The following is a 20,313-nucleotide window of genomic DNA, read 5'->3' as shown; positions in this document are numbered from 1 at the left end:
CTGTCAGTGGGCACTTAGGTTGCTTCCATATCTTGGCAGTTGCAAATAATGCTGCTGTGAACATTGGGGTGCATGTCTGACTAGTCTTTTTTTTTAAAAAAAAAACCAAGTGTGTTAACATATACATACATTATATCTCCATCACCCAGATGTTAATTGGCCTTTACTCTCATAAGAAAATAATTGATCTCTTTAAGTAGAAGTACTGACAATTACTATGTCTTGGTGTTTGTTACCTGGTCCACCTTTAGACATGTGAGATGGGCAGTAACCTGTCTTAGTTACCCAACAGCATACGTCAGTTCTCAGAACGGTCCAGCTGTGGAGACTAGCTCCTCCTAGGCCTCTGCATTAGCTCGTAAGCTGGTGGTTTGGACTGCATCTTCATAGATGTCCAGATCATAGGGTTTCCAACGGGGGGAGTAGTTGACGTTGCATTCCTTGCCAATCCTTCCCATTCAGCTCCCTCTTCCAATCTTGGGAAAATTTAGAGAAGTATTTGGAAGTTTTGTCTCTGTCTGTGTCACCTTCTTGAGAGGCACTGTATTCAGTGGTTAAAGTGCAGGCTCTGGAGTTGGACTGCCTGCGACTGAAACCCCACCTTTGCCCCACTTTTTAGTTAGGTTTGGGGAATTTTTTCATACTTTAATTTCTCATCTTCAAAAAAAGGTTGGATAACAATAGAACCTCCTTCATAGAATGGCTGTGAAAATTCACTGGATTCCTCATTGAAGGCTCATGGAAGAGAATTTAGTCATAAAAAAGTACTCAATGTTAATTATTGTTATTATTATCAACAGGAAACTCATACTTCCATGTTCCTCACAAATGAACCTTCATAACCTGCAGTGATGATATGGTTCCTTATCTCATTTCATCTTTATAGAGCTCTGTGATACTACCTCAGTTTTCATATTTGTTGAAAGGCATACTGCAAATCACTCAGTACCTGTTATAGATGTGAATTATCCCTTTCAGCAGCATTTCCTTAGGAACTATGGACTGCTAGGCAGGCCTATCGCGGAAGGCAACGGTCCTCAAACTATGGCCCGTGGGCAATATCTGGCCTCTTGCCTCTTTTTATGCCACTTGTGAGCTTAGAATGATTTTTACGTTTTTAAATCACTGGGAAAAATTAAAAGAAGAATATTTTTGTGACACATAAAAATGATATGAAGTTGAAATTTCAGTATCTATACATAAAGTTTTAATGGAACACAGCCATGCCCATTCATTTGAGTATGATCTGTGGCTACTTTCACAACACAGTGGTGCAGTAGAGTTGTTGTGACAGAGACCATATGGTCCACAAAGCCTAAAATATCATCTGATCCTTTACAGGAAAGGGTTGCCAATCTCTGAGGCAGGGTATTGAGTAGGGAGTTATTATCTTCGATCAGTCCACCAGTGAATATGTATTAAAGCATTCTGTGAGCCAGCCATGGTATGTGTCCTAAGTATTCATTCCCATCCCCCAAGAAATTTAGCATAATGGGCGGAATGGACAAGGGAGCCAACAAATGCAGTTGGATATGATTAGTGCTATGATACAGAGATACACAAACTACTTGGGAAGGAGAGGATGGGTGTCTGGCTCCATCTAGGAATCATGGTAGGCTTCCAAGAGGAGGTGATAACCAAGTTTGGTCAGATGGTACCTCTCTCATGCACAAAATAGACATGTTCTATGTGACAAGTGAAACCATTTAAAAACAAATATTAAAAAATACAGTTAATACCCTTCTCTCACCACCATTCCTGATTGCCACTCCCCTGTATATCCTTCTGTGTCTTTTCAAGGCTCCATGCTATCTCTGTTGTAATTTTTACCCTAGAACACTCAGTATCTTGTCATAAATGTGTTTGTAGATTCAGACTTCCAAATGTCCTGAAAGCTGCCTGGGTGAGGGGAGTAGATAGCAAAGGTTTTGATGCTGGTCCTGGAGCCGAGGGCAAATGAGCTCTCTGATGCTTCTGGTGGGAGGGCCAGCCTACTGGGGCCTGAGACACTCTCAGACCTTTCTTCTTGCCCTTCCCTGGGTAGAACCTCATGACCTCTCTGTGGGGTAGGCTAGGTACCAGAGCCTCCTTGTTGGACAGGAAGTATTCCTTGCTTCAGGAGACTTAGATTTGCTAAGGCTCTCGAAAGCCTCAGAGTTTTACACTAAACATAGGCTTAACTAGACAGTTTGAAAAACTTTTTGAGCAAGCAGATCCTTTTTTTTTTTTTTGGCGGTACGCGGGCCTCTCACTGTGTGGCCTCTCCCGTTGCGGAGCAACAGGCTCCGGACGCGCAGGCTCAGCGGCCATGGCTCATGGGCCCAGCCGCTCCGCAGCATGTGGGGTCTTCCCGGACCGGGGCACAAACCCATGTCCCCGGCATCGGCAGGCAGACTCTCAACCACTGCGCCACCAGGGAAGCCCCAGGCAGATCCTTTTATGCTGCTGTAATAGACCCCTCAAAGGCTTTCTCTTCTCCCAATGCCTTTCTCTGTTTATCAGACAGTGGCCTTCATTCTGTTCTTTTTGTTGTGGATCTGATTTCCCGACATCCTACTCCCTTTTATCTCTATCTTGTTAGGTTTTGCCTTTGCCTTAAAATCTCTGATGACTTGGGCCTTGCGAAGTCATCTGTGTGAACAGAACTCAACCACTGCTGAAATTCTGTAGTGTTCTGTGAATTCTCATCTTCCTCATGAGACTATTCACTGCCTGCACATGAGCCTGGATAAAGGTGCTTGTGATTTTAGACACGTTGTGTTAAAGATGACAAGTTGCGTACAAGTGTAAATGATATCCAGGCAGTTTAAGAAATGAGACTGAATCTTGGCATAAAGAATTGGACTAGAGATTTGACAACATTTGAGTTGAAGGAATGATAAATCTCCTGGGATAGGATATGGGGAAAAGTAAAAGGAATGGGGAGTTCTAAGCCTTGAGGAAGACTCAATTTTTAGCAGTAACTAAAGCCAATTTTTATTGAGCACTTAATACGTGCTGGGCACTGTTCTTAGTGCTTTACATATATTAACTCCTTTATTTCTTTCATGGACGTGAGGTTGATACTATTATTATCTATACGTTACAGATGAGGAAACCAGGGCCCAGAGGGTTGAGTATATTTAAGTTGCCTGAGGTCATAGAGTTAGTAATTAGTCAGTATTTGAACGCATGCAGACCAGTCCCAAGTCCATGCACTGAAGAAGACAGAGGGACACCCAGAAAGGAAGACAGTGAGGATTATGTGTTAATCGAGAAATGAAAGTACGTGAGGGAGATCTGCCGTGTCTCACTGTGGGTAACACCCAGAAGTACTCTTCACATAAACTCTTCATTATTTATTGTCTCTAATGGTTCAGTCGATGGTACATCCACATGAATGGCTTCTCTCTTTCTCCATAACTATATCATGGTTGGTTCTGTTTAACCTCCTACCAGATTGTGGGCTGAGGAATGGAACAAATGAGATACTCAAATTCTAGTACAAGTTAATAATTCAGAGAAAAAGGGGAAATGTGGAAATATATTTATAACTTATATTTATATAAGTAATATAAATATAAAAAAAGTAATATCTATATTTTGCTGCTTAAACTATGAGCATATAAATCATATGCAGATCTTGAATATGTGTTTCAAGACTTTGGTGTTGTAAACAGAAAACATTGCCGTCTCTGTCCTCAAGGCTAGCATTATGAGTATTCTCCAGACTAGAATGTTAGTTAATACTTCAGTTCTAAGTACTTCATAAAAATTTCTGTGATGGATGTTTTCTTTTCATTTGCTCAAGGCTTTCCTCTGCTGCTAACCATTTCATGGGAAAAATTCTGAGAGATAAATTTCTGGAAAATTGAGTACCAAATAATGACAGAATATTTAGAAGTATAGTGTTTTGTGTGGCAGCTTATTTATTTAATTATTTTTAAAATTATTGATTTCTTTCTTTGGCTGCCCCAGGTCTTAGTTGTGGCACGTGGGATCTTTGTTGCTGCGTGCGGGATCTTTAGTTGCCGCACGTGGGATCTTTAGTTGTGGTGTGCAGGATCTTTTAGTTGTGACATGCAGGCTCTTAGTTGCGGCATGCATGTGGAATCTAGTTCCCTGGCCAGGGATTGAACCCTGGGCCCCCTGCATTGGGAGTGTGGAGTCTTAACCATCAGGGAAGTCCCAGTGTGGTAGTTTATTTTTAAGTCTGAGTTAAAACTTAAAATATGACTAGTTTTTCTGGAATAGTAGTAGTAGTGTAGTATGGTCAGATTTTTTTTGTTTTTTTTGGTTAGTATTGGGGAAATGTTTCTTCGAGCCAAAAAGTAGATTAGTTAGGATGTACTCTCTACAATATATTATAAAAGTCAGCAAAAAAAAAAAATGAAGATAGACAACACCTGACCCATTATAGGTGCTTAAGAAGTGCGATGAATAAATGAAAGACGGAATCACAGAATTCTGTAGGTGAAAAAGAGCCTAGAAAATTATCTGGCCCAAACCCATAATTTGATAGATGTAGAAACCAATGCTCAGGAAGTTGAGACAAAGTGACCAGAATGGAATTGCTTGTTCGTGGACAGAGCTGAGTTCCTGGGTCAGGAATCCTGCCTTTTATTCTGGTATTTTTCCCACTCTACTTGTGGTTTCAAACTCTGCCTAAAATTGAAGCAAACGCTAGTACTTTCCACTTGGTCTTTTCTCTGCCTAAGGTGCCATCCTGTAGACTTACGTATTGGTATATCAGGCAGGTCAGCCCCAAGGCACAGCTCTTCAGGCCAGTGTGAAAGCAGCACACGTGAGGTGACTGTGGCTCCCAGAGTCACCTCTGTCACGTGCAGTCAGCTCAACCACACTGTCAGGCAAGTGTCAGAGGGATTGATCTAGGCAGAAGGTCCAAATTCCGATTGCTTGTGTGTTTTTTTTTTTTAATTGGGGTATAATTGCTTTACTATGTTGTGTTCGTTTCTGCTGTACAGTGCCGTGAATCAGCTCTATGTATACATACGGCCCCTCCCTCTTGCATCTCCCTCCCGTCCCACCCACCTAGGTCGTCACAGAGCACGGAGCTGAGTTTCCTGTGCTTTATAGCATGTTCCTGCTAGCTATCTATTTTACATATGATAGTGTATATATGTCAGTCCTAATCCTCTTGCTTGTGTTTAATGGAGTTTCCTGCACAAGACTGGGAAAACTGGAATCCTAGCATTCTTGAGCTAGAATGGACCTTGAAGACCATTGAAAGCAGTGGTTTACTAATGTCTTTAATCAGGGAGTCCCTGGGTGTAAATTACATCTGTCATGGATGCTTGCCAGGTAAAACAGCAAGTTTGCGGCATGCGGGATCTTTTAGTTGCAGCATGCAGACTTCTTAGTTGCGGCATGTGAACTCTTAGTTGCGGCATGCATGAGGGATCTAGTTCCCCTACCAGGGATCGAACCTGGGCCCGTTGCATTGGGAGCGTGGAGTCTTACCCACTGGGCCACCAAGGAAGTCCCTTACTTGGTTTTAGAAAAGGCTTTCCTTACCCCAGGTAGTAGGGTAGTGGTCTGTTGTATCTCTGTTTAATTCTACAACACATGAGACGCATATACAAAATAAGAGAATGGTTGGTTGGAATATTTTCATAAATGGTCTGCATGTGTGGTAGCTCTGTGAAACCTTTGTACATCTTTGGGACAAGCTTGCGTACAGCAGATAGAGCAGGGTCTGCACCGAGAGTACAAAGATAAATGTACCCTCCTGTTCTCTAGGAGGTCACACCAATGGGAGTGGAAGGAGGAGATGGCTATAAACTATGGTATGTCTATTCTAGTGTTGATTTAGTAAATTGACTCGTGTGTCAGTTACTCTGGAATCTTGTCAGTCACCCTCTTTGGGGGTAAGCCACTTGGAAGGAGGTCATATTGAGCTCATTCATGGAGGAGAGGTCTTTTCCAGGAGCGAGATCGTGGTGAAAGGGTAGAGAGAGGGGAACGAATAAAGGCTTGGAGGAGGAAAGCTGTCATCACTTCTCTACTGCCTCTCGTCTTAGTATGTGAAAAGTAGTTTTTAGTCTAAAAGGGCGGAGCTTAGTCTCATGAAATTTAAGCAAAATATTTTGTCGTGTCCAGTTTCCTCTCTAGTCCCCAAGGGCAAAGGCTTCAGGAACACAACAGTCAAGCAGAGACTTGGGCACTGTTTTCTTTTATGCTGCAGCTCCCCCGACCCCGACCCCGAGATGGTGACTGTGCAATTCCCTGGCTGCTGGGATGAGGTGAAAGGTGTGGGGTTAAAAGTCATCTGGAAAGTCGTTGTGTGACTTATTGTGGTAAGATTACAAAGGGACCAATAGGACATGTGATGGATCCTGGACTTTATCCTTCGTGCAGTGGACTGTCATTGAAGGTTATTAACAGAAGCAACATAATTATATTCTTGTTCCCAAAGATAAAATCTGGTGGCAATATAAAGATCTGATTGGAGTAGAAAGACCAGTTAGGAGGCTTTTGTTAGAGCAGAGGTAAGAGATGACGGAGACCTGAACCAGAGCACTAGCCATGAGGACGCAGAGCATTTTAGTGGCTTAAGGACAGATGCAGGAGTCACTGAAGCTGCAGAAGTGGTCGAGGTCATCCTGGGAGTGAGCATAAAATTCTGGGAAACACCAGCATGGAGAGAGGAGGGAGAGCATGAGGAACCGGTGAATGAGACCGAGAGAGGGATCAGAGTGGCGGGAGAACCAGGAGAATGAGGTTCTGGTATGTGGGCCTCTCACTGTTGTGGCCTCTCCCGTTGCGGAGCACAGGCTCCGGACGCGCAGTCTCAGCGGCCATGGCTCACGGGCCCAGCCGCTCTGCGGCATGTGGGATCCTCCCGGACCGGGGCTCGAACCCACGTCCCCTGCATCAGCAGGCGGACTCTCAACCACTGCGCCACCAGGGAAGCCCCAACCAAGTATTTTATTAAAATAAAAGCTACACTGAAATGTTTGCCTTTTCTTGTTGGGGGAGTGGGGATAAATTAGGAGGTTGGGATTAACATACACGCACTACTGTATGTAAAATAGATAACCAACAAGGACCTACTGTATAGCACAGGGAACTCTTCTCAATATTCTGTAATAACCTATATGGGAAAAGAATCTAAAAGAAGTACATATATATATATATATATATATATATATATATAAATATATATATGAATCACTGTGCTGTATACCTGAAACTAATACAACATTGTAAATCAACTATACTTTAATTAAAAAAAAAAAGATTTGGTTTTAGGATAAAAAAATTTCGGCTTTTCTCTACTGATCATTTGGCTGATATTGTTATACAGCCCAGAGAGCTTCTGGATTTTCTCACTGAAAAATAATAATAATCTTTGGATACTTTTCCAGTATTCTTCTTTATAACGGTTGATCTGGGCAGTAGCCCTTTGAGATCCATACAGGTAAAAAGTTATTGGGCTATATGATCTCTAAAGTCATTTTAGCCTCAAAGTTTTGGTTTTCTGGAAAAAAATGCCTCAGGATAAGAATTTTATGAGAAGCTCATAGAGGAAAGAAAAATCTCTGGGCCAGAGACCTCTTAATTAATAAAAGTTGATAGGAGGAAAAGAAAAGTTGATTGCAGGGAGTTTAAAGAACATATCTTTATTTCATTCTTTGGTGAGTAGAGATCATCTCTGTCAGAGGACTTGAATGCTCCATTTTTTAATTTACTGGTGCACTTTGACACCACCGAAGCACAAATAAAAGGTACTTGGTGCAAGAGTTGGTTTCTGATGACTGAAATTATTTATATATATATATACACACACACACTGAGAGAGAGAGAGAGAATATTGTACACATAAACATAAAGGACTCAGTTTTGACCTTGAACATAATTTTTACTTTCTGAGCTGAATAAATGTGATGGTAGACCTAGAAGCCACCATTGCCAAAGAATGTTTGTTCAAATACTCCGGGTCCCTTATCTCTAGAATTGAGAAAACTGGTAGTAGCAATGAGTAGAAAACAGATATTTAGTTAGACTTGAAAATTTGTCTTGATTTGGTTGTGATACACATTATTGACATTTCCTGCCTAGATCATCTGCAATGAGAGATCTTCTGAGACTGATGTGGAGAAAAATCCTCACCCAGCTATCAATATTTAATATCCTGTTTTATCTTTGAAAATATGGAGCAGAAGCAATATCATAACTGATTAGAAATTTATCTGTACACTTATTCCAGTTGACATAAAGTGGAAGCTGTCGAGTTTCTCTGCTGCATGTTTTGCTACATCTCTGCATCTCTCTATGACTTCCTACTTTCTCTCTTACTCCTAAATGTAGCCTTCCGTGGGGTGCTGTGCTTGGTTGTCATTTCCTCCCTACCTGCCATCCTGTCCTCACAGGTGAGAAGAGATGGCTTTTTTCTTTCTTGAATTTAGCTATGACCTCTAAGATGTGAGACTCCTACATCTTAAGACCTAACTCTGTCTAGAACTGGAGGGCCACAGTTTGAATACTTACTGGACATCTTCAGTAGAATGTCCCAGGTACCACAGAATAAAGATCTTCAGAACTGAACTAATAATCTGCTCACATCTGCCCAGATGTCATCTTTTTGCTGACTTCTTATGTCCCACCACGACATCACCCTTGTCCCGATGCTTAAACTCAAGGTCTTGGTCTTTTTTTTTAATTGTTACTCTTGCTACTTCTGTTCCATCGGTTGCTAGAGCCTGTAACTTCTCACTCTCTAGATCTTATGGGTACTTTCCTTCTTTCCTATTCTCATTTCCACCCTCTTTCCTTACTTAATTGCAGTAGCTCCATCTGTCAGTCTCCCCTGTTCCAGTTAAACTTACACATTTCTGGTAGCTAAGTCATCCTAGACCAAACCTCTACTCTTGTCCTTTTCTGCTCAAAACCAGGGAATGCTTACTAGTTTTTATACACCATACCTGTGGGGCCTAGATTATCTTTCAACCATATATCCACCTCCTTCCATCCACACAACACACCCACACCCCTGCCAAAGCGGCTTATTCATTCTTCAAACATGTGCTGAACTTCTGTCTATGTTGTTCCCTTTGCCAGAAAAACTTTTCTTCCTCTTTCCCGCACCTGTCAAAATCACACTCATCTGACCCAGGCTGTCTCGCGTTATACTGTAACTTTTGAAACAACTACAAGATTTATAGTGTGCCTCCCTATTGATCCAGCCATCTTGATTATGAAAACTTACCCTGCAAAAATATTCACCGTATTTAATATATATGTACAGGTTTAATGCAGCATTGCTTGTAAAAGTAAGATATTGGAAGCAACTGAAATAGATGCAACTTAGAAAAAATAAAGATATACATATATACACACATAATGACATGGAAAATCAGCCAGAGTGTGGACTGTGATTCTGCCTTTTAACATAAGCATGTATGTGTATATGTGTATGTGTATACTTGCATACAGAAAAGAAAATCTGAAAAAAATTCACCCCAGAATAATGAACAGTGGCTAGTGCGTGCGTGCGTGTGTGTGTGTGTGTGTGTGTGTGTGTGTGTGTGTGTGTGTATTTAGGTGGGGGTGTTAAAGTTTTAATGTACCTTGTCCCAAAATGTTAACATTTGCTAATAATGCATGATGAGCTGACTGGTATTTATGACATTTTTCTTTGTATTTTCTATATATATATATATATATATATATATATATATATATTTTAGCAATTCTTTTATTTATATTTATTTATTTAGTTGCGGCTCCCTGGCTCCTTAGTTGCAGCAGGTGGGCTCCTTAGTTGTGGCTCACCAAGCTCCATAGTTGCAGCAGGTGGGCTCCTTAGTTGAGGCTCGCTGGCTCCTTAGTTGTGGCTCACAGGCTCCTTAGCTGTGGCATGTGAACTCTTAGTTGTGGCATGCATGTGGGATCTAGTTCCCTGACCAGGGATTGAACCTGGGCCCCCTGCGTTGGGAGCTCAGAGTCTTAACCGCTGCACCACCAGGGAAGTCCCTGTATTTTATATTTTTAAACTAAAAATAAAAACTGGAGAAATGCAGTGTTCTATTTGAAATATTAAGTGCTTTAGTGTCAAGTCTGCACTGATATTTATCAGGGCAAAGCACCTAGAAAAGATTTTTCTCTATGTCATCTTGCAGTGCTATTGCATAAAATATTTTAATCCAGGGACAGTAGTATTTCTGCTGACAGACTCCTCAATCAGTGTGGCTTTCTTCTTGCAAATAAGCTTCAATGAATTTAGTGTGTGTGTGGTTGCACACAGCTGGTAGTAAAAGATTTGAATGGATGCCGTGGTGCTTACACATAATTGAAATTAAATCAGTTTGACCTATTTTTGTGTAAATTGTTAAGTGACACAAGTCTGATTCATTTTTAATGGAAAACAAAGAGATATAACGGTATATGCTTTGTGGTGATCTAGGTTTTCTGGACAGTACGTATTTCGGCGAAAAGCTGGAGGAGGAAATGACCACGTAAGTAGATGTTTTCCTTACTATTGCTAAGCATTTCAGTCTCAGTCCAGTTGTAGCAATGTTTAAAATTTTGCGTTATTATAATAAAGATTCAAAGTTTTGAGGAGAGCAACATCATTGTTTCTAGGAGGATACAATGTAGGATATTTTTTTTAAAGAAAATAATTTGCGGCATAAGATGTGTAAAGTTAAGGTTAAGCCTGGATTGGACTGATGTATGCATTGGTAAATATAGAATATCATCTACAGGGAAATTAGAGGAGTTCAAAGTGGCCTTATTTAAAATGCAGTTAAATTAGGAATCACATTATTTGCAATGGCTTTGTAATTATTAGTTTGATTCCTGGATATTTTTAGTCGTGATATCATGAGATCAGTCAACAGGATTTTTTTTTTGTAACACAGCATCTAATTCTAATATATGAAACAAGGCGTCCCAGAATAACTATAGTCCTTTTAACCTTAAGTCACCTTGGGGAGGCTTTCATTAATGATTTACTTATCTTGAAGTTTGCTCTTAGAACAGCTTATAAAACATGTCCAAAGGTATTACTTGGTGATTCAGAAGATAATGATTCCACATTATCCTATAAATGGTTCTGTAGATTTGAGGAAAATGGAGATATTTGACCATATTTTGAAAGATGAGAATTACTTCCAAATATTCCTATAGAGAGGCATTTTTAAAATATTGATGAAAAACAATGTCTTGTAATCATTTTATAAATGCTTAAGCACAGGTGTGTTTTGAGTAAACATAGACTGACGGCCTACAATACATTAATTTATTGTCAAAGCATGCATTCTACTTCTTAAATGAGGTTTCTTTTTAACTGTCTCGCTATATCATTAACACTTGGATAATAATTAAATATTGTTATCTATTAACTAAAATTTAGTATTCTAATTACATCTTCCCTGATAAATACATTGTAAATTACCAGGTATAGCTTGGGGAAGATATGTTTACACCAGGTTGCAAACATTGACATCAGCAACTATATGGTTATCACATTGCCATTTTTTAAAATTTAATTTAATTAATTTATTTTTTAACATCTTTATTGGAGTATAATTGCTTTACAGTGGTGTGTTAGTTTCTGCTTTATAACAAAGTGAATCAGTTATACGTATAAATATGTTCCCATATCTCTTCCCTCTTGCGTCTCCCTCCCTCCCACCCTTCCTACCCCACGCCTCTAGGTGGTCACAAAGCAACGAGCCGATATCCCTGTGCTATGCGGCTGCTTCCCTCTAGCTATCTATTTTACGGTTGGTAGTGTATATATGCCCATGCCACTCTCTCACTTCGTCCCAGCTTACCCTTCCCCCTCCCCATGTCCTCAAGTCCGTTCTCTAGTAGGTCTGTGTCTTTATTCCCGTCTTGCCCCTAGGTTCTTCATGACCTTTTTTTCTTTTTTTTTTTTCTTAGATTCCATATATATGTGTTAGCATACGGTATCTGTTTTTCTCTTTCTGACTTACTTCCCTCTGTATGACAGACTAGGTCCATCCACCTCACTACAAGTAACTCAGTTTCGTTTCTTTTTCACAATGCCATTCTTATAGCTTCTGCATGGTTTATAGAAGCATTTTTCTTTGAGGGTGGCAAGTAGTGAACTTTTAAAAACTTTTAAATCCTGTATGTCATTTTAGCATGTTTGTCTTTACCTAAAATGTAAGTGCTTAGTGAAGCACATGAGTTGCTTGCTTTTTTCAGCATGAAGACTCAGATGAGGAAACACACATTTAGCATTTCTAGATGGTCAAGGGTCTGGATTTAGAAGATGCTCATGTTCTTTATTTTTAGAATTTAAACTGGAAGGACTGCTACTTGATTCATTAAGCATTTCAGGATAACTTATGATGGCCAGTTGGGCAGATGATATAAAAATACTTTTCATTTTCAATTGTCTCGTGGCATCTAAGCTCTGCCAGATGAATAACCCAAAAGATCAGGGGACCATTTCCATCTCTTGGTTCCACTTTCTGGCAAATTCTGTCACTTGTTTCCACTCTCCAATGTGCAGAAACCACCCCAAGTGCTCATCAGCTGATACGGAGGTAAACCAACGACGCAGGAGGACAGTGGTAGATTACCTGATGCTGTGACGCTTCAAGGCACCACACAAGTCTTTCACAATAACCGGCATTCTCTGGGTGCTAACTCTGTGCTGGGCATGGGCCCAAGTGTATTCATACGTTACTGTGTAAAAGTTTTTTTTTTTTTAATGGCCGTGCCTCGCGGCATGCGGGATCTTAGTTCCCCAGACAGGGATCGAACCCGCGCCCCCTGCAGTGGAAGCGTGGCGTCTTAACTGCTGGACCTCCAGGGAAGTCCCACTGTGTTATAGTTCTTCTCTCCATTTTACCAATCAGAAAACTGAGGCTTAGAAAGGTTAAGCAAGGCTACACAGCAGTTAAGTGAAGAGCGGTGCTTTGAGCCAAAACAGAAACCACAGTCTTTTGTTTTTTTTTGTGGTACGCGGGCCTCTCACTGTTGTGGCCTCTCCCGTTGCGGAGCACAGGCTCCGGACACGCAGGCTCAGCGGCCATGGCTCATGGGCCCAGCCGCTCCGCGGCATGTGGGATCTTCCCGGACCGGGGCACGAACCCGTGTCCCCTGCATCGGCAGGCGGACTCCCAACCACTGTCCCACCAGGGAAGCCCTAGAAACCACACTCTTAAGCATGACACTGTAACAGGGCAGCCGTAGTTGGATGCCGACCATCAATTCTGCTTGTGAAGGAGGTCAAGATAGACAGACAACCAGAAAAGGCAGGATGAGTGGTCTGTTGTGGGAAGGTGCATTGATGAGAAAGCAGAGCATGTGCAGTTTTCTTGTCGTTTTCCAGGTACGCCTATTATTACAGTGGAATCGGGGCTGGCGTGCTTGTCGCCGCTTACATCCAGGTTTCATTCTGGTGCCTGGCAGCAGGAAGACAAGTATACAAAATTAGAAAACAGTTTTTTCATGCTGTCATGCGGCAGGAGGTAGGCTGGTTTGACGTGCATGACACTGGGGAGCTTAACACCCGGCTCTCAGAGTAAGTACCTGGGTTTATGTCGAACTCCGATGTGCTTCTGACTCTTACAAAATGAAAGAGAAGTCATCAGATCTGTTAGGAGACATTAGTGCATCACTCAGAAGTAATTATGACACGAAATTCCTTCTGACCGCAATCGTGTCTCACGCATCTTTTCCTTCCCAGAACCCTGGCAGGGTATGAGGGGACTTGCATGAGTAGCAATGAATGAGGTGTTGGGCTTGCCAGACTCGAGAAAATCCTCTGGGAGTGTGCGTTAGAGCAGCAACATGATGCTTGCTGGGGACGTGACTGTGCAAGATCCTAGATGTAAACTAATTTACCCCACACTGAAACAAACAAAAAAGCCAGCTAGATTCAGGAGAAAAGTTCTGTGTTCACAATTCTGACGTTTATTTCTAACACTGTCTCTTCTTTTAGTGACGTCTCCAAAATTAATGAAGGAATTGGTGACAAAATTGGAATATTCTTTCAGTCAATGGCAACATTCTTCACCGGTTTTACAGTAGGATTTACACAAGGTTGGAAGTTAACCCTTGTGATTTTAGCCGTCAGTCCTGTTCTTGGTCTGTCAGCTGCTATCTGGGCAAAGGTAGGTGAATCCTGTGAATCCAGATCTTATCTTATCTTAACTGTCTCCACTCCCGAAACACCCCATAACTCCATGCCTCGGAAGGCTGTTTTTCTCACTTGATGACCCTGACTCTATAGTTGATACTTGGTTTCGAACCTTCTCTTCACGATCAGTGGGAATAAGCAGGTGCAATCTCAGTGAGTCTTATACCTACCAAGGACTCTGTGCTGTCCTTGCCCTGCAGTTATTTGGGGAAGGGATGACAAAGAAAGAAGTAGCTGTCCCATCTCATCCTCTGCCTTCATGTGAAAGGCATGCTCAGCTTTTGGCGAGCTGTGTTCCCTGGTAGGCAGTTCCATATTCATAAGTAGAGATTCAGGAAGAGCTTCAAGTTCAGTGAACAACACATAGGTCCCATTCAATAACCATTATTGATTTGAATGTTTTTGTAGATTTTATTTCATTTGGTAATTGATTGAACAGTTTTGTCAGTGTTATAAATGACTGTGTTTATAGATACTTAAATCCCTTGGTGTGAAAACAAGTTTTTAAAAAGAGGTATCTTCTAGTCCCATATGCATGTCAATCCAAAGTCTACAGTTCTTTCTCCCAGTCACAAAGGCAGAGCAGTACAAACGGCCCTCCCCACCTCCATACACAGGCCTTTCTCTTTCAAGACTGCGTGTGGTGTTCATTTTAAACTGATTTCATGTAAGAGTGGGTGGCAGTGGAGAGATTGGCCCAGTACGTAATTTCTTAGAGAAGAAGAAAAATTAGAGAAAGCATTACACATTTATGTGGCAAAAGGTCATAAAATAACAGAGGCCCAACCAGCCAAGCCTAACACAAAATAAATCAGGCTGTAAGTATTAAGAAATTTAAAAAAACTTAACCCTGTAGGGTGGATATTGTTTTGCTATTGTAAACAATAACTGCTGTGTTTTTAGTATCTACTGTGTCAGGCAAATACATATTTTTCTTTTTTAAAAAACTTATTTTATTGAAGTACAGTTAACTTACAATGTGTTAATTTCTGCTGTACAGCAAAGTGATTCAGTTATACATCTATATACGTTCTTTTTCATATTTTTCATTATGGTTTATCACAGGATATTGAATATAGTTTCCTGTGTCACACAATAGGACCTTGTTATCCAGATCCCACTTTTTTTTTTTTTTGCGGTACGCGGGCCTCTCACTGCTGTGGCCTCTCCCGTTGTGGAGCACAGGCTCCGGACACACAGGCTCAGCGGCCATGGCTCACGGGCCCAGCTGCTCCACAGCATGTGGGATCTTCCTGGACCGGGGCACGAACCCGTGTCCCCTGCATCGGCAGGCGGACTCTCAACCACTGCGCCACCAGGGAAGCCCAGATCCCACTTTTTAGGTTAAAAAATCCCAGGGAATTTCAGAGAATAAAATAACAACATATTTTAATTTCCCCCAGAATTAGCAGATGTTATGCCTTTTGCAGTATTTAACTATAATATTTTCTATATATGAAGAAGGAGGTTGTAGAATATTACGGAATATTTTTCCCCTCACTCTATCATATTATCTTTTCTTCTTCCTCAAAGGCATGAAATACATATTTTTCTGAAGTATAGATATTATCTCATTTTATGGAGGAAGAAATTGAAGTTCTGAGAACTCTGTTATTTGTTGCTGAGACTAACACAGTGTTTAAGTGGTGTTCTTGGTGGCTAAATTGTATCTCTGCATTAATCTGTTGAAATATTTGGCAGAAGCTTTTGTGTTAATTGATTTTCTTGTTTACTAGGATATTAAGCAAGTCAGATGGCAGATGCTTCGTATCAGTATTTGTTGAAAAACTGTTTTAAAATATATTCACGCTCTAGTTAAGTTACGGGAGAAAGCAGTAAGTTAATCTCTTAATAAGTAATTGTGCATTGCTTCAGATACTATTTCTTTCATAAATGGAGCCCTAGACTTATTGCTGGAGACCTAAGTTCACTCTGCCATAAGCTTTTGCTATGGTTTCAAACAAATTTCTTAAATTATCTGGTTGTCAACCATATTAAAAAAGAAATGTGGCCCAGTTTAGGAAGCTCCTGTGAGCCTGAGGCTCTCTTCTCTAACCCAGAGGCACCAGTGCAAGAATGTAGAACAGGAAGGGACTTCGTCCCAGCAAGCTTCCTACTCCAGGAAGCCTCTTTTGATCTCTGCATGCAACTCTCTAACCCCACCCAGAGACACTGGGTCAGCTAGAGGGCACAGGGAGGGGAAGCTACCATATCCTGCCCCTACAAGAGATACCTGGTGGTCTGACCTTAAGAAATCACTTCCACTCCCTCAAGTAGCAGAAGCAGGGGCCCCAGCAACTCTAGATAAACCATGCTGGCAAAAAATAATACCAGAAAAACTCTGAATGTAAAACTGCTATTGGAACCACAGCTCACAAAAGTAGGTCAAGAATTGCATGCTAAACCCAAACAGGGTAACTGCTTGCTAAAATAAAAGATTTATATAGGACTCAGAGTCTCCTAACATAATAGACAGAATGTCCAGGATATAATAAAAAATCACTTTTGTCATACCAAGAAAGAAAATCACAGCTTGAATGAGCAAAAAACAGTTGACTGACCACTCTTGAGATAATTCATGTGTTAGAATTGTTTGGCATGGATTTTGGAGCAGTCATTATAAAAATGCTTCACTAATCAATTACAGATTCTCCTGAAACAAAAGAAAATAGAAAATAGCAGCAGTGAAAAAGAAGTTATGAAAAAAGGACAGAATGAAATTAGAGATCAGAAAGATACAGCAGCAGAAATAAAAGTCATGATGGATGGGCTTAATCTTGTTAAGTGGAGATGACAGGAGAGAATCAGTATACCTGGAGGTAGAACAATAGAATTTACACACACCCCCACCCCCAAACAGGGAAAATGAAAAGAGCCTCAGGCACCTGTTGGATAATAACAAAAGATAGAATATTTGTTACCGTCAGAGTCCCAAAAGAAAGAAAAGTAAGGCTGATGGAGTATTGGAAGGAATAATTGCTGAAAATTTCCAAGATTTGTGAAAGACAAACCTTCAGGTCCAGGACTTCCCTGGTAGCGCAGTGATTAAGAATCTGCCTGCCAATGCAAGGGACATGGGTTCGATTCCTGGTCAGGGAAGATCCCATGTGCTGCGAAGCAACTAAGCTCATGTGCCACAACTACTGAGCCTGTGCTCTAGAGCCCGCGAGCCACCACTACTGAAGCCCGTGCACCTAGAGCCTGTGCTCCACAGCAAGAGAAGCCACTGCAATGAGTAGCCTGCGCACCGAAATGAAGAGTAGCCCCTGCTCGACACAACTAGAGAAAGCCTGCATGCAGCAATGAAGACCCAATGCAGCCAAAAAAAAAAAAAAAAAAACCAAAAAACCCTTGAGATCCAAGAAGCTAAGCTAACCTCAAACAGGATGAACTCAAAGAAATCCATGATTAAACAAATTGTAATTAAATAACTGAAAACTAAAGACAAAGAAAAAAGTTAAAAACAGCTAAAGAGCAACAACACATTACCTACTAGGGAACACCAATTTGAATGACATTATATTTCTCAAGTTCTTAAAGAAAAGAACTGTCAACTGAATACTTGGTAAAAGTATTTTTCAGGAATGGTGGGGAAATAAAAACATTCTCAGATCATGGAAATATAGAACCTTCCATTAGCATACCTACTATTAAAGACTGGCTAAGTGAAGTTCTTCAAACAGAAGGGAAGTGATATAAGAAATATTGGCGCATCAGGAAGGGAAAAGGAACAATGGAAAGAGCAGAAATTTGGGCTTTTCTTTCTCCAGGAGATTTCTAAATCTTATTTGATGATTGAACCAAAAATTATAAGTGGTAAAATGTTGATTTTTATGAGTCACATATGAACATTATAACGTCCAGAACAGCTATTACAAAATCTAAGCAAAAAGATATATTCAAAACCACTATAAATAAATCAAGATGGAATCCTAAAACTTGATCAAGTAACTCTCAGGTAGGCAAGAGAAGCAGAGGAATGAGAAACAGAGGAAATATATAGAAAACAGGTAGTAAAATGGTAGACTTAACTGCTCACATATTAATTACCTTAACTGTAAATAGTTAAAATATACATATCAAAAAAGAAATTGGCAGAGTTGATTTAAAAAACATGACCTACCGAGTATCTGCTGCTTACAAGAAACTTCAAATTCAACTACATAGGTAGAGGGAAGTAACAGGATGGAAAAAGATATACATGAAAACATTACTTTTTTTAGGGAATGGCTATATTAATATCTGATAATATAAACTTCAGAACAAAGAAAATTACTACAAAAAAGAGGAGCATTACATAATGATAATAGGGATCATTCCACCAGGAAGACATAATGATCCGAAATATGTATGCACCAAATAACAAAGCCTCAAATTAAATGAAGTAAAAAGTGAGAACATTGAAGGGAGAAATAGAAAAACCACAATTATTTTATTATCCTTGCTCAGCATTGATAGAATTACTAGACAAAAAATCAGACTGTAGAAGATCTGACCAACACAGTCAACCAATAGGATCTAATTGGTGTTCATAAAACATTGTACCCGACAACAGGATACACATTAAACATTCACCAATATAGTTCATATCCTGGGCCATAAAACAAACCTCAACAAATTTAAAAGAATTGAAACCATCAAAGTGTTTTCTATGACTACAGTGGTATCCCACTAGAAACAAATAACAACACTGAGAAAGTCTCTAAATATTTGGTAATTAAACAATACATGTTAAAATAATCCATGGGTTGTAAAAGAAGTTTCAAAGAAAAAAAATATAACCGAATGAAAACGAAGCCATAAAATACCAAAATATTTGGGTGCAGCTAAAGAAGTATTGAGAGAAATTTATAGCATTAAATATCTACATTAGAAATGAGCAAGGATCTAAAATCAATAATGTAAGTTCCTACCTCAAGAAACTAGAAAAAAGAAGAGCAAAATAAAACCAAAGCAAGCAGAATAAGGAAACAATAAAGGTAAGAGCAGAAATCAGTGAACTTGAAAATAGGAAAGTAATAGAGAAAATCAAGGAAACAGTTCGTTCTTCAAAACAAAATCAATAAAATTAGCAAGACTGACAAAAAGAAGACACAAATCACAATATCGAGATTGAAATATGGAATATTACTACAAATCCCACAGACATTAAAAAGATAAAGGAAATATTATGAAAAACTTTATCCTCACAAATTTGAAAACTTAGAGATCAACTCCTTGATAACTGCAAACTACCAAAATTCAACTAAGATGAAATAGACAATCTTCATAGCCCTGTAATCATCAAAGAAATTTATTTTGTAACTTCAGAGCTCCTGAGAAAGAATTCTCCAGGCACGGATGATTTTACTGGAAAAATTTACCAGACATTTAAAGAAGAACTAACACCAATTTTATACAGTCTCCCCCAGAAGAAAGAAGACTTTTACTTCTTTCCCCCCAAAGCAGGAATGCTTCCCAGCTCATTTATGAAACCAGTATTAAGCTGATACCAAAACCAGACAAAGTCAATACAAAAAAAAAAAAAAAAAAGAAAGAAAGAAAATGGCAGATCAGTATCTTTCATGGACTAAGAATAAAAATTCTTCAATAACATATTAGCAAACTAGATTTGGCAATGTATAGAAAGAATAATTTACTATGAGCAGGTGGAATTTGTTTCAGCTATGCAAGGCTGCTTCAACATTTGAAAATCAATCCATGTTATCTACTATATCAATAAGCTAAAGAAGAAAACCTGTGTGATCATATCAGTTGACAGAGAAAAAACATTTGACGGTATCTAACACACATTGATGATGAAAAGAAAACCTCTCAGGAAGTGAAGAAAAGAAAGATATTACCTCAGCTTGATGAAGATCATCTGTGAAAACTCTACAGTTAATATCATGCTTAATGGTGAAAGATTGAATGTTTTCCCCTTAAGACTGGAAATAAGGAAGATAAGGAAGACCATGCTCACCACTGTTTCAACAAAGTACTAGAGCAAGACAAGAACTAGAACAAGTACTAGAACAAGACAAGAAAAAGAAATAAAAGGCATATAGATGAGAAAGGAAGAAATAAAACTATAGATAATGTAATCTTCTAAGTTGAAAATCTCAAGGAATCTACAATTTCCTAGGACTAACAACTGAGTTTGGAAAGGTCAAAGGATACCAGATCAATTGCATTTCTGCATACTAACAATG

General features: G+C 39.8%; 1 protein-coding gene across 2 annotated transcripts in view; it reads left to right on the top strand.

Moving 5' to 3' along the window:
• Positions 1 to 20,313, top strand: part of ABCB1 (ATP binding cassette subfamily B member 1) — a 103,145-nt gene that overhangs the window by 18,669 nt on the left and 64,163 nt on the right. For both annotated transcript variants that reach the window (XM_079932184.1, XM_079932185.1), the window contains 3 exons: positions 10,406 to 10,457; positions 13,313 to 13,504; positions 13,925 to 14,096. In XM_079932184.1, the coding sequence (XP_079788310.1) occupies positions 10,406 to 10,457; positions 13,313 to 13,504; positions 13,925 to 14,096 (416 nt within the window). The remainder of the gene's footprint in view (positions 1 to 10,405; positions 10,458 to 13,312; positions 13,505 to 13,924; positions 14,097 to 20,313) is intronic.

Source organism: Stenella coeruleoalba, assembly GCF_951394435.1.
Source record: "Stenella coeruleoalba genome assembly, chromosome: 9".
NCBI lineage: Eukaryota > Metazoa > Chordata > Mammalia > Artiodactyla > Delphinidae > Stenella > Stenella coeruleoalba.
This window is presented reverse-complemented; position numbering and strand designations above follow the sequence as displayed.